This window comes from Phalaenopsis equestris, unplaced genomic scaffold, assembly GCF_001263595.1.
Source record: "Phalaenopsis equestris unplaced genomic scaffold, ASM126359v1 Scaffold000150, whole genome shotgun sequence".
NCBI classification, from domain to species: domain Eukaryota; kingdom Viridiplantae; phylum Streptophyta; class Magnoliopsida; order Asparagales; family Orchidaceae; genus Phalaenopsis; species Phalaenopsis equestris.
This window is the reverse complement of record NW_018164592.1, coordinates 108,388-124,070: the sequence shown is the minus strand read 5'-3', so window position 1 is coordinate 124,070 and position 15,683 is coordinate 108,388. Positions and strand designations below refer to the sequence as shown.

Below are 15,683 nucleotides of genomic sequence, written 5' to 3'. Positions count from 1 at the left end.
ATCACAGCTCACCACTATGGCCAACGTGGTTCACAACTTATTGTGACCTGCGTAACCAACTACAGCTGACGTTGTTCACAACTGTTACAACTCTTAACTCTAACCCCTTCGAGCTTTGGACGTCTTCACAATTCAACACTATGCCCCACAAGACATATTATGATCTTTGTGGCCCACAGTTTGTCCAGCTTTTAACTTTAACTCTCACTGCCTACGGACGTTATCACAATTCACTATTATGACATATGTGTTTCATAGCTTATGCAGCTCTCGACCCTGACCTCTGTAATATATGGATGTCATCACAACTAACCTTTATAGCCTACGTGGCTTACTTCTCATATAGTTCCCAAATCATGTCTCTGCGGCATACGTACGTCATCGTAACTCCCTGTTACGGCTTATATGATCAACTACGGCCTTCACGACCTACATCTCACACACCCCCCCAATACTCGGTCTCTATGGCCTAGTGACGTTATCACAATTCACCACTATGACCTATGTGACCAATTGCAACCTACGCGACTCACAGCTTCTCCAGTTTCCTACTACGTATTATGTGGTCAATCGATGATTTTGAGGAAACTATCTGTGACCCACAAAGTTAATTAATACCATGACTTTCAACTGTGACTCTTTCAACCTACCATCACCGAGAACTCATTCATTATAGCCAAACTATAACTATTGTCTATTAGCCACTGTTATACATTTACAATATTTATCTTCGTAACTCTATCTTCTCAAATTTGGAGAAAAGTGAAATTGTTTACTCACCATTCATAGTTAATTCTTTCAACTGGCTAGGCCCCGTGATTTTTTCTCTTTTCATGCTTTTCATGTAAAAATTAAGGTGCCCTGATACTTTATTCTTCTTTTCAATTACTTAAGTGTGTGATAGGTTTCTAGTCGTGGATCATCTCACACACATCAATGGTAAAACCCCAACTCATATTTTTTTTCATTTTCATCAAATTATCAATAGTTTGATGGTGGCACATTGGCTCGGTTGTTCAAAAAAATCACATATGTGATTAAGTTATAAATTTTAATATTTTGAGTGTTCTGTATGTAATTATCTCTTTTTATACTTAAATGTACAACCTGGCTAGGTTGAAAAAACTGATGTAGTATTTTTAAGAAGTTCAATAGTTGTTAACCCGTAATGATTCCAATTATCTTAATGCTATCAATGAAGCTAAAGCCTTTTTCTATTACGAGTCCGTTGTTAACCCGTAATGATTCCAATTATCTTAATGCCTTTTTCTATTACGAGTCCTTTTAATTCTTTTATTTTGCAATTGTCAAACAAAGATAAATATCTCGGGTTCCTTTTTTAGTTCATTGAAAACGAATAAATTTAAAATCTACAACAATGATGGAACAGTTCTAACCCCGGTGAATTTATATGTTCTTAACGGCACTTTAAATCAAAGCAATTATATAGAAATAGGCATTTGAAATAGTTCAGCACTGATTTTAAACACTAATGTTGAATCTAAATCTGTTTGGTGAACTGTGCTCAAGAAATGATGCGTTGAATCGAGGGAGTTTTAAACACTAATGTTGAATCTAAATCTGTTTGGTTGAACCGAGGGATGGTGATCGAGAGAGGGAAAGGAGAGAGAGAGAGAGAGAGAGAGAGAGAGAGAAGAGGAGGACTTACACTGATCGGGGGAAAATGGGGTGTTCTCGGGCTCTTGGCCTATTTTATTCCATAAAAGTTTAGGTTACAAGATGAGGGGTGCCCCCAAAAAGTCCCCCACACTACATCATGAAGTTCTTTTATTTCTAGAAGATATGAGGAGTAGATGATACAAAAACTACATATTTTGTTATGTTTTTAAGAGAGAAGCAAATGTCATTTGTCCTTTTTTGTTGGATCTTCTCAAGATTGATGCAGACTTTCATGTCAAAGTTGGTCAGCTGACTGTAAAGAGATGTTGAGGGAGTGAGCCTAACCAATTGATTGAAGTGAGGTCGTCCAGGAAAAGAGTCTGGCCGGCCAACTGAAGTGAGGTGACCAAGGCAGAGATTTATGATAATTATAGAGTGATTGGTGTGTTATTACAGTGTTATTGTGATGTTATTAATGTATTATTTGAGGTTACACCGCGGTGTTATTGACGTCTTATCGTGATATTATTGTGGTGTTATTAAAATATTATTTGAGGTTACACCGCGATGTTATTGGTGTCTTATTGCGGTGTTATTATGATATTATTACGGTATTATTTGAGGTTACACCATGGTGTTATTGGTGTGTCATTGTGTGTTATTACGGTATTATTTGATATAACATGCGGTGTAATTGACGTGTTATTGTGTTGTTATTGTGATGATATAATGTTATTATTTGATGTTACACCACGGTGTTATTGGTGTGTTATCGACGACAATGTTATTCGGGTAAATTTGATGTGTTATTGTGATGTTATTGCGTTATTTTTGCCACCGAAAAACTGTAAATACCACTCAATTCTTATGTATTTACATATCTAACCCTTAAACATCAATTCTTTCATACACGCCACCGACTCTATGGATGAAAAAGTTTATTTTCAATATTTTAAAATTAAAATGATGGTATTTTTTATGTGATATCAATTTTTTTTTGTGGTATAAAAGTAAAAATTAAAGTATAGGTGCATGAAAAATTCTAATCCACGGTGTTTTTGTGGTGTTTTTGCGGCGGTATTATTGTGATATTATTATGGTGTTATTTTGGTATTATTACGATGTTATTGGAGTTGTATTACGGTGGTTGTGGTGGTACTCGACTGTTGTTTTATAAGTATTATTATAGTTCTATTGTTATATTATTATTGTGTTATTGAGATGTTATTGAGGTTTGATTATTGTATTATTTGAGTGGTATTGCGGCGGCTGTGATGTCATTCGAGATTTAGTTATCAAAAAATGAGAGAAAGGTTTACATACATACCACTCAATTCATTTGTGTTTACATATCTAACCCCTAAATATCAATTTTTTTATACACGCCATCGACCCTATGGATGGAGAAGTTTATTTTCAATTTTTAAAAATTAAAATGATGGCATTTTTTTATGTGATATCAAAATTTTTGGTGGTATAAATGTTAAAAATTAAAGCGTAGGTGCTATAATCTAAATACAAGAATTGGATGGTATGTATGTAAATGCCCAAAATGAAAATATGACCACAATACAACTCAATTAAAGCCCGGTTGGGCGGGCTTTGCGTCAAGAGTCTGGACGAAATATTTTTTTCCACTTGGGCGGGCTCCATAAGCGGAAAAGGTAATTAATTAAGTGATCAATTAATTAAAGCGGAAAATGTAATTAATTAAGTGATTAATTATTAATTAATCATAAGTAATCATATTATTTTCTTTTCTTTTTATTTCTTTCTATATAAGATGAACAAACAGTTCACCTGGATTGCGTGGTGAGGGGTGTAAACGAGCCGAACACGAGCGAGCCCAATATCAGCTCGTGTTCAGTTCGTTAAAAAGTTCGTTAAAAAATATGATTGTTCGTGTTCGGCTCGTTTATATTTCAAACACAAAAAGTTTGTTCGTGTTCAGCTCGTTTATGAGGGGGTGTAAATGAGCCAAACACGAGCGAGCTCAATATCAACTCGTGTTCAATTTGTTAAAAAATATCATTGTTCATGTTCGGCTCGTTTATATTTCGAACACAAAAAGTTTTTTCGTGTTCAGCTCATTTGCTTAATAACATAACACAAGTTGTTTGTGAGCAAAGTCGTTTTAACAACTCTAGTCACGCGGCCGTTTGATAATAAGAGTTGAGGCAAAATTTAAATCTTATTATTTATATTAAAACAACTATTAAATATGATTTAATATAATTTTATTCTATTTTTTTAATTAATAATTTTACTTGATTATAAATCTTTGTAGCCTTATTGTCAATTATTTTCTTAAAAAAAAGCTACCCATCAAATATATATATATATATATATATATATTTGCGTAGCTTTGAGCCAAAATGAACCGAACACGAACGAACAAATCTTGGTTGGTGTTCGGCTCATTTATATATCGAGCATTAAAAAAATATTTGTGCTCAACTCGTTAACTTATCGAACAGATTGAACACGAGCTTCTCAACGACTTGAACAGGAGTACCGTTTAGTCCATTCCACGCTTTTCCACCATGCACATATTTGTGCTCAACTCGTTAACTTATCGAACAGATCGAACATGAGCTTCTCAACGTGTTAAACAGGAGTAAGACGTTTAGTCCATTCCACGCCTTTCCACCATGCATAAAGAACAAGACCCGAAAAGCCAAGACCGGCGTTGGAGGAGTTAGCTGGTCGTCGGTCATCAAATTTGACGATCCCGCTTAGGATCCATCCCCACGGAAGCAGCCGCTTTCAGTCCTCCAAATACGCAATTCTTACTTATCCCCAAATTTCAAGCTGACAAAAAACTAAAAAATAAATAAATAAAAAGAGTTGAAAAATCTCAAGGAGCAAGCAGTCCAACACGGCAACACCCAAACGGTCGTCGGTCATCAAATTTGACGATCCCGCTTAGGATAAAAAGAGTTGAAAAATCTCATGGAGCAAGCACTCCAACACGGCAACACCCCAACGACGGCAACACCCAAACGGACGCTGATTCTAAACTTCTACGTTAACATAAATTAATACCATTTTTTTTCTGAATAAATCTAACACGCATCGCCATTCTAATTGTGTTCTTATTTTATACTTCCTCACATCAGTCTTCCCAAGGAGTCAACACTTTGCTCTCTTCTTCCTTCATTCCTGCATTAACAGTCTGGCATGCGAAACAAATGCACAACTTTCACCCCATTGCCGCCACCACTGATTTTACAATTCAACGCAAGCGTCCATGATTGCTAAAGCTCCAGATTGTTTCAGGTTCACATCAAAATTGCTTGAAGCAGATTTTTAATGAGGTAATAAACCATGGCAAACCATAGCAATAGTAACTGTCCTTTCTTCCTTCTATCATTTTCTATCATCCTCTTTCTCCTCTTATTTCCTGTTCCCAATGATGGCTGCTCGCAAAAGGAGGCGAGTTCGCTGCTCAATTTTCGATCAAACCTCACCTTTACTTCCACTGATAACATTCTTAGATCTTGGGTTACCACTAATGATTGTTGCCAGTGGGAAGGGATCACATGTGATGGCAATGGAATGGTTGATGTCATATCTTTGCCTCTCAAAGGTCTCGGAGGTAGAATCTCTAATTCTCTTGCAGGTCTGTCTCACCTAACTCAACTAAATCTCTCATCTAATAGGCTCAACGGCCACCTCCCTATTGAAATTCTCTCGCTTCAGAGTCTTTTCATCTTGGATGTTAGCTTCAACCATCTATCTGGTGAACTATTAACCCCGCCATTAGGTAACTACTCCTTGCAGGTACTTAATCTGTCCAACAATTTCTTCTCCGGTCCCTTCCCCAGTATGGGCAATCTATTTCAATTTCTTAAGGTACTGAATATAAGCAACAACTACTTCTTTGGTCCATTTCCCTCCTCAATTTGTAGCCTGTCACATAAACTCGGGTCCATGGACCTGTCTCACAACGAATTCGAAGGTAATATCCCCCCAGGGCTCGGCAGTTGCTTGTTCCTGACTGAGTTTCAAGCAGGGGTAAATAATCTGATCGGGCAAATCCCAAAAGATCTTTTCGACATGACCTCTCTGCAGCTCCTTTCCTTGCCATTTAATCAGCTCTCAGGGGTGCTTGATGGCGCACTTATGTCCAAACTATTGAATCTAACCCATCTTGACCTTAGTGCCAATCTTCTAAGTGGTGAGTTGCCAGCCTCGCTCAGCTATATGCCATTCCTGGAGCAACTGGTCTTACATGATAATCAGCTTATTGGTGAGCTGCCTCCAGAATTAGCCAACTGTACCAAGCTTAAGACTCTTGATCTCAGGTTCAATAGGTTCAATGGAACTTTGGCTACAGTAAACTTCACCAGCCTCTCCAACCTTAGCATGCTTGATTTAGGGAACAATAACTTCACTGGAGAAATACCGAAAAGTTTGTACACATTGAAGTCCCTCAAAGCATTAAGGCTGGCTAGAAATTCTCTGGAAGGACATATTGCTCCAGCTATATTGGAGCTGCAAGACCTATCCTACCTTTCTCTATCCAGTGATGGTCTAATGAACATCACAACAGCACTTAATATCCTCAAAGATTGCAAGAAACTCACTGCAATCATGCTGGCAAAGAACTTCTTTAAAGAGGCCATACCAGTAGATAATGAGTGGGAGGAGGGGTACTTCCAAAATCTTCAGGTCCTGAGTCTAGCTGGTTGTGAGTTGATCGGCCAAGTACCTCTCTGGTTATCCAACCTCAGCAAACTCTTGGTCCTGGATTTATCTGACAATCACCTGACAGGTCCAATCCCTGCATGGTTGGGCTCCTTGCCAAACCTTTTCTATCTAGACTTGTCAGGGAACCTTCTATCCGGAGAGATTCCGGCAGAAATTACAGGATTACATGCACTGATGATGGATCAATTTGAGTTCCATATTGATCAAGGTTTTCTCGACTTTCCAGTGTTTATCATGCCTGCAAAAGGAGCTAGCCTGCAGTACAATCAGCTGACAGAGCTTCCACCTGCAATAATCCTTCGAAACAACACCCTGCAAGGCACAATACTTCCACAAATTGGCCAGCTGAAGAATCTTCAAGTGTTAGATCTTAGCCACAACTATTTCTCAGGTATCATCCCTATGCAGCTCTGCAATCTCACCAACTTGGAAAAGCTGGACCTTTCCACCAATAATATCAGTGGCATGATACCTTCCTTGTTGAACAACCTACACTTCCTTTCTTCATTCAGTGTGGCCTACAATAATTTAGAGGGGCCAATTCCATCAGGTGGACAATTTGATTTATTTTCTATATCCAGCTATGAAGGAAACAGTAAACTCTGTGGAAAAATGTTGCGCAATTGCTCAAACCAAACAAGAAAAGCATTTCCTTCAGAGAACGAACATATGAACAAGAAAACCATAGTCAGCATGGTATTTGGCATCATTTTTGGAGGAGTTTTCGTCCTTATAATTTCTATTCTCATCACATGTAATAAAATGAAAAGTAAGCAAAGCAGACGCAATGGGACTATGGTAAAGTTCAATATAAGTTCAACAAGCTCAAACCCCAGCCTTCCATGCATTAGTAACATATTTGTCATGATGCCAAATCTGGAAACCTCTTCCACAAAGAACCTTGTTCTTTCTGACATATTGAGGGCTACAAATAACTTCGACCAGGAAAGCATCATTGGTCTCGGGGGCTTTGGGATGGTTTACAAGGCTACACTTTTGGATGGGTCCAAGCTTGCAATTAAGAGATTGTCTGGAGAAAAATGCCTACTGGAAAGACAATTCAGGGCAGAGGTGGAGGCCCTATCTAGTGCACGACACAAGAATCTGGTGTGCCTCCAGGGTTACTGCATGCATGGAAGCTCATGGTTATTAATGTATTCATACATGGAGAATGGCAGCCTTGACTACTGGCTGCATGAGAGGGAAGATGGTGGTTCCGTGCTCAATTGGCCTGCTAGGCTGAAGATTGCACAAGGTGCCAGCCGAGGCCTGTGCTACATTCATGAGACTTGTGAGCCCCACATTGTCCACAGAGATATCAAGTCTAGCAATATTCTCCTTGATAAGAACTTTGAGGCTCATGTAGCAGATTTTGGATTGTCTCGCTTGATCCTTCCTTATGACACACATGTGACAACTGAGCTGGTAGGCACTATTGGCTACATACCCCCAGAGTATGGGCAAGGATGGGTGGCCACTTTGAGAGGGGATATGTATAGCTTTGGTGTTGTCCTCCTGGAGCTCCTCACTAGAAGGCGGCCAGTTGAGCTGTTCAAGTCCAAGGAATCATCACAACTAGTCGTTTGGGTGAACCTGATGAGACATCAGGGAAAACATAGTCAAGTCTTTGATCATCTGCTGAAAGGAAAAGGGTTTGAGGACCAAATGTTGAAGTTTCTTGATGTTGCTTGCATGTGTGTAGATGAAAATCCCCTTGAAAGGCCCACAATTGGGGAAGTAGCAGTTTTGCTAGAAAAAATGGGTGTTGAAATCAAATGCAATAGTGACATTCAATTATCGTAGAAAAAGAAGTGCTAGAAAAGCTTGAGGTGTTTATTCTCTTAGTGGGTATTTGTATACAAAACTATACAAAAAAAGGATAAATAATTAAAAAAACAAGCAAAAGAATTTGCCTTTAGTTATCTGTTGTTTGATAGCTTAGAGATCATTGATCGATGCCAATGAAGCAGCGCATGAGCTTCTTTTTTTTCTTTTTTTTTTGTATATTAATTTGTTGGAGAGATGTTTCCTTATAAGGAATAAATCCGAAAATCTAATCTTCTTCTTATCAATCCCTCTTTGATCTGCCATCCTTTCAAAACTCTCCCTCAAACTGGGTGATAGATTCATTCCAAATTTGCTTGTATTATTATTCACTGCATGTGCATGACTATTAAAGCAGTATGCATGGCATATTATTTAATTATATATTGGTTGTTGGTATGTTTTTGGAATATGCACTCACTTCTCAGCGTGCCCCAACAAATAGCTACAAATTTCTAAATCTTGAACTTCATGGATATCAATTTTTGAAAACTAGCACTTACTAAAAGTTTATTAGCAAAGAGATTGCAAACAAATCAATATGGAAACATCATTATGAACTACCCAAATATAAAGATTGTATTTCCATAAGCACACGCACCCTATCCACGAGGAAATCCCATGCATAATAGTATAAGAAATACAACAAAAATATGAATCTATATGACAAGAATAAAAATAAAGAAGAAGAAACCAGTCTTACTTGGAAAATACTATTTTTTCTTTTCATTCAAAGATAAAAATCAATAACAATTTACATGACAACCACATATAGGAAATACTTCTCTCTATCTTCCAAAAAAAAGTTATGGCGAGCAAAATTTTGTCTTCCAGGCTTTTAAGTTTACACTGATTACGGCCTAACACTTGAGATTCTTCCCCTGAGAAACTTTGGCCAGAAGAAACAAAAGAACTGAGATGATTAGAGCTGCAAGATAGACCCCTAAGCTGAACAAAGAGTAAAGCTTGCCCAAGAAGCATACATACTTCTTAGCAGCAACAGCTGAGAGATTTAAAAATGGTGAAAAGCTTTGGTGATGGGTAATACTAAAATTAAATGCATAAAGAATGATGCTCTCAGCATAATTATCGTAAGGTTAGATTAGCAAATAAATTATGTGTAGAGATTGAAACATGCCCTGATATGTTGTGCGGAAAGTGATACTTACTGTCAACTTCAAACAATTAAGTCTCCACAACATGATAGTTTGCAGAGATTGTATTATCATTGGCTCCATTTAGTTGGTCTGGCTTTTGCACCAAATTGACATGAAAAAGAAGATGAAGTTAAAAGCCATATAATCTATGCACATAAATTTTAATTGGCGATAAATTACCTGGTGGTGTCCCAAGGATAAAAAAACATGCACCAATAACTACATAAGCCAGAAGAAGAACAAAACCCTTTAAATAATGTGAGGACCCATCCTGCAAAGCAAAAAGGAACTGCTTTCAACAATATATATGTCAAAGTCTAATGCATGTGATTAATGCTATGGCCTAGTTGTAGGGATGTTGCTGTGAGTTATGTGTAATTAAAGAATTTTATTGAATTTATTTGTTAAACATTGTAACACTTATCTATACACACATGTTGAATGAAAAAGCAAGTTTTCACATCAAATAATTCTTTATTCTTTATGTTATCAGAGCTAAACCTACCCTGGTCGAGTGAACAGTGAAGAATCGCTGGATAGAGCGCAGGAGCTTCGATCACGGGGTGGAAGAAGAGAGCGAAAGACGAGAAAGACAAGAACTTTGGTGGCATATGATGTCACCAGGGATACATCCACCTTATAGTCATCCAAGGAAATCACTGTTAGTTATGCTCACTCAGCCAAAAGTGCTCTTGATACACATGCTCTTGTCTCTATATCCACCACAAAATTCATCAAAATGGATAGTATATTCTGGTGCATCTCAACATGTGACAGGTGCCACTAATAAGTTCTCTTTCTAAACTCACCTAGCAGTTCTAGAGAGCATTCAAACCGCTGATGATACAAGACAACCTGTGGTTGGTAAGGATATAATGACTTTGTCCAATGTTTTGCATACTCTTTTTTCAGTGAACATTTTATCCATTAGTGTCATTATACTCCAACTAAAATGGGTTGCTCCATTTGATATTCCAAATGCGATCTTTCAAGAGAAGGAGATTGGTCAAAAACTTTGGACTAAAAAATGAGATGGTAAACTCTGGTACTTGGATATAGAGGTGATGAACTCCGTCTTGGCATGCATGGTTGAGAATGTTGGACTAGGAGGATCGGAGAGGAGTATAGAGGATGTATTACTGCTACATCACAGTCGCATGGGGCACTTTCGTTCAGTCTATTGAGTTGTTTGTATCCATCCTTGTATAAAAAGGCAAATAAAGAGAAACGGGTGTGATGCTTGTGAGTTTGGCAAGTTCACTAGGAGTTCTTATGTAAGTTCTGGGAATAGGAGCTCTGATGTGTTTTATTTGATACATTTTGATGTATGTGAACATTGTCCTACTAGTTATATGAATGATTGTCGTTATTTTGTTACATTTATTGATTACTTGTCTCGTGTTACCTAGATATACTTGCTGAAACAGAAGAGTGAGGTGATTGCTTGTTTTAAAGATTTCTACAAGGCAAGCCAGACTCAATATGAGGCGGTTGTGAAGGTACTGAGATATGATAATGGAAGAGAATATATCAACAAAGCATTTGAGGACTACATGTCAGCTCAAGGGATACAAAATCAAACCATATGCGCATACACACCAAAAACACAAATTAGAGTAACAAAGAGAAAGAATCGACATCTTCTAGAGATAGCCTAGAGCGCGATGATGGCAATGAATGTCCAACATCACTTATGGGGGCAAGAAGTGTTGATAGTCGCTTAATTGATTAACGGGATGCCCTCAAGAGTGTTGGAGTGGAAGTCTCCTTGTCAGATTTTGAAAAGAGACAATAATAGGATCCTTCTATTAAAGGTATTTGGATGTGTATGCTTTATGAAAGACAACAAGCCATTTGTAGGGAAGTTGAATTTAGGGTTGTCAAAAAAGCTCGTTATTCGCGAGCAGTTCTTGTTCAGTTCGTCGAGGAGTTCGGTTCGTGTTTGATTCGTTCGTTGATTCGTTCGATAAGCAAAAGAGACGAACACGAACAATTTTTTTTTTTTTTGGTTTGTAAACGAACCAAACACGAACAATCATTTGTTCGATCGTGTTTGAATCGTTATTGCTCGAAATATAAAATAATCTAAAATAATTATATATAAAAAATTTATCATATTTTAAAAAAAATTATATACTCTAAAAATTTATCATATTTTAAAAAATTAAATCCTATAAATTATACTGATTTTTAGGTTCCCTCTTAGCTTATATTAAATTCTATAATTTTGTATTTATCTTCATGTTCGTCTCTTAGCTTAAATTTTTTTATATTTCTTTTAGATTTATTTAGTTTTTTTAGTGAAACCTAGTTTTTGGGGAGTGAAATCTCGCATATTTCCTTTAGATCTATATTTCCTCTAGATCTGATTTTTTTATGGATGAAATATAATATTATGGTTTTATTGTGAGTTGTGCTTTGATTATTTTGCATTTGTGTTGTGATTCATACAGGTTTAAGCATTAATTTCTTATAGGTTTAAGCTTTTGAAAGATTTCGAATAATTCGAACATTTGGAACATTTCAAATATATTTTAAACAAATCAAATTGAACACGAACAGTAATTTCACGAAAAATTTCAAACACGAGCCTATTTCAAACACTCGTAATTTCAAACGAATTGAACACAAATACGAGCTCTGTTCGTTCGTGTTCAGTTCGTTTACACCCCTAGTTGGATCCCAGAGTTGTAAAATGTGTGTTTGCGGGTTACGATGCTGCTCAGAAATGTTATGTCTATTGAAGTCGATTGAGAAGAGGCTCTTTGTGAGTATGAATGTGTTATTCAAAGAGTTTCAACTTTACTATACTCTAGAGGTGAATTCATCATTTAGTGACTCAACGGACACTGAACATATAAGGCAAGAGAGCGAGTAGTTGTGGTGACCTGGAGGTGGTGTGATTCAGATTGAAGGTGAGCTAAGGGTGTATACATAGAAGAAGAAGCAAATTGAGAGGACAGAGTCTGCAGTGCTAAGAAGCCCCTTGTCCCGGTCTTCCCAAACTCTCAAGACACCTACACCATCTATATTTGATTCAAAACTCCCAAGTGATATTATTTCTCCTTTTTCCACACCTACCCTCAAACGTTCAGGGTAACCTCCCGCAGCAATGCGAGACATTCTCCTGATCTTTTTGGATAGAACCTTGATACTCCCAAGTGATATTATTTCTCCTTTTTCCACACCCACCCTCAAACGTTCAGGGTAACCTCCCACAGCAATGCGAGACATTCTCCTGATCTTTTTGGGTAGAACCTTGACATTGCAAACTTTATTTCTTATTCTAAAATCTTGTTCTTGCATGGAGCATTCATTACATCATTGGACTCTATCTCTATACCAAAGTGTTGGCAAGTTGTTGAAGAGGATCTCAAGTCGAAAGCAACAATGCATGAAGAGCTTAGAGCCTTGTTGGATCGTCTGCCATCAGCACAATTTGCCCAGTCAATATCACAACCTACTGAACCTCTTGATTCAGTACATCCCAAATAGTGGGCAAGGTGTGCATGCTCAGGAAGTCACTGTAAGACTTGAAGCAGTCTCGTCAAGCCTAGTTTGACAAGTTTAGAATGGAGATAGTTGGCATGAGATATCAGCAGATCAATGCAGACCACATGGTACTCTTTTAACAAACATAAAAGTCACACTACCATACTTGTTGTGTATGTGGATGACATAATTATCACTAGTGACTATGAGGTAGAGATTGCTCAACTGAAGGGAAGATTGAGGAAGCAATTTAAGGTAAAGGATCTGGGATAGCTAAGGCACTTTCTTGAGATTGAGTTATCCCATGGACCTGAGAGGATGGTCCTATCCCAGAGAAAGCATGTACTGAATCTTCCACGCAGACAGATATACGGGAGTGCAAACCTATCGTCACTCCAGTTGATTAGAAGATCAAACTCAATACAGAGGCAAATGATTCAGTTGATCATGAGAAGTATCAAATATTGGTGGGCCACCTAATCTAAGTGTGGTGGGTCGCTACATGCATGATCCAAGGATATTGATGCAGCTTATCATTTGAGATATCTAAAGAGTGCACCAGGGAAAGAGTTGATATTCAGGAAGAATGAGCATGTAAATATTGAGGAATTTTGTGATTCTGATTAGGCAAGTTGTGTTGATGACAGACGATCCACATCAGGATACTGGATGTTTGTAGGTGGCCACTTGGTCTCGTTGAAGAGCAAGAAACAGTCAATTATAATAAGATCAACAGCAGATATAGGAGTTGTTGAGATGATGTGGTTGAAAGCCTTGTTGGTTGAACTCAAAGTGGATCAGAGAACTCAAATGAAGTTGTGGTGTGAAAAGTCGACAATTAGCATTGCTAACAACACGGTGCAAAACGATAGAACTAAACATGTGGAAATTGATAAATTCTTCATCAAGGAGAAGTTGAATAATGGATAAATGGAACTAAGTCATGTACCTAATGTAGAGAAGATAGTCGAATGACTCACTAAAGGAATTATTTCAGTGGAGTTAGCTAGATTTTGTGACAAAATGGGCTTAGTGAATAACTTTCGCCTATCTTGAGGGTGAGTGTTGTGAGTTATGTGTAATTAGAGGGTTTTATTGGGTTGTGTAATAAGAGGATTTTATTGGGTTTATTTGTTAAACATTGTAAAAACTATTCAAACTTATATGTTGAATGAAATATCAAGTTTTCACATGAAATCATTCTTTAATGCTAGAAAAGAACAAATCCCTTTAAACAATGTGAAGACCCATCCTTCAAAGCAAAAAGGAACTGCTTTCAACAAGAAATATATCCATGTCTAATGCAAGCAATTAATGCTATGGCCGAGTTGTAGGGAAGTTTTTCCTCCTCGCGACTATTCCAAATTCTAGAGTACTAAATTGCACTAATGTCACTACTATTTGAATAGAACATTTTTATCAGAGTAATCATGCTTTTTTTTGTTGTCTCGTAAGTTTGCATGATGAGGTTTGTTATAACAAAGGTTAAATTCGACGTGAAGAACTTGTCAACAACTTTTAAGGCCCTTACCAACTATATTATAATTAGAATCATCCTGGCAAATAACAATAAGTTGTTTCTATCTTAAAACTTGTCCGCCCTATGGATTATATCATGAATGCTAAATATGAGGCTTTTACATGAAAATAATATGCAATAAAGCTCGAAAGAAAATGAGAAGTATGGTTTTCATTTTAAAAAATTACTTAGATGCCAATGAGAAAATAAGAGAGAACATTTATACATACATAGCACACTATTCTTATGTATTTACACATCTCAGACCCAAACTTTCATATTTACACACATTGCACTCACTTTTTAATATCACATCAAAAATAGCACTATTACTATTTTTTAAAAGTGACAACTTTTTTATGCATAGGTTTAAGCACCAAAGTGCAATGCGTGTAAATATGAAAGTTTAGGAGTGAGATTATATAAATACATAAGAATTGATTACTAGATGTGTGAATTTCTCCCAAAAAAAGACAAACAAAAAGAAGGGAATACCCTTCTGCATTGATAAATGTTACCTGTAAAGCAAATGATGTTATCAAAATTGAGAGTACCAGAGCACCGGTCTCCAATGATTTAAAATCAAGATCCATTGGAATGCCCATCACCCACGCCACCATCACACTTAATGGAACCTGCATCATATATAGAAAGCAGTCTCACTTGCCATAATTGACAAGATAAAACAGACAATGGCATCCTTTTTCAAGCCTCACCACAAACATGGAAATCTGTGTTGCTGAACCCAATGACACTCCCAAAGTTATATCCTAGGAAAAACTCGTATTCAATCTCGCTATGTTCGATTTTTATTGAAGTAAAACCAGGTGAGAAGCTTTAGGAGAGTTCAGATGCCTACTTACCAGCTTATTCTTTAAAGCAAAAATGACAGCACCGGCGTGCTCTGCCGCATTTCCCACGATTGGCAGCAATATGATGCTAAGGAAACTAATGGAGATGCCCCATGAATCTGATGCAGCCTATACAAGGAGATTAATATTGGTTAAGCAGTATTCTTACATCTTGGTTAAATAATATTCTTCACTTTAGATAAAAAAAAACAATCAGAAAAATCCATTAGTATAGACAAGAAAAATTTGATGTTATGCATATAAATGTGACATTTATATGCATAACATCAAATTTTTCTTGTCTATACTAATGGATTTTTCTGATTGTTTTTTTTTATCTAAAGTGAAGAATATTATTTAACCAAGATGTAAGAATACTGCTTAACCAATATTAATCTCCTTGTATAGGCTGCATCAGATTCATGGGGCATCTCCATTAGTTTCCTTAGCATCATATTGCTGCCAATCGTGGGAAATGCGGCAGAGCACGCCGGTGCTGTCCTTTTT

The 15,683-nt window shown here is 37.1% G+C and overlaps 2 protein-coding genes across 2 annotated transcripts in view; one reads left to right on the top strand and one right to left on the bottom strand.

Moving 5' to 3' along the window:
- The first annotated feature begins 4,750 nt into the window (after positions 1-4,750).
- LOC110021851 (tyrosine-sulfated glycopeptide receptor 1-like) lies at positions 4,751-8,312 on the top strand. Its single transcript, XM_020720531.1, has one exon. It carries the CDS (start codon positions 4,948-4,950, stop codon positions 8,134-8,136), a length of 3,189 nt encoding a protein of 1,062 aa, XP_020576190.1. The 5' UTR covers positions 4,751-4,947; the 3' UTR covers positions 8,137-8,312.
- Positions 8,313-8,846: 534 nt separating this feature from the next.
- The window catches only part of LOC110021850 (vacuolar cation/proton exchanger 1a-like), a gene marked incomplete at its 5' end in the record, with an annotated part of 18,857 nt that continues 12,020 nt past the window's right edge, over positions 8,847-15,683 (bottom strand). Inside the window, 6 exon segments of the mRNA XM_020720530.1 lie at positions 8,847-9,046; positions 9,327-9,404; positions 9,495-9,585; positions 14,844-14,960; positions 15,042-15,095; positions 15,189-15,305. Coding sequence (XP_020576189.1) covers positions 9,343-9,404; positions 9,495-9,585; positions 14,844-14,960; positions 15,042-15,095; positions 15,189-15,305 — 441 coding nt within the window.

What these genes read in the sequence shown, in the direction of transcription:
- LOC110021851 (XM_020720531.1), top strand. Translation starts at nt 4,948, where the DNA reads ATGGCAAACCATAGCAATAGTAACTGTCCTTTCTTCCTTCTATCATTT.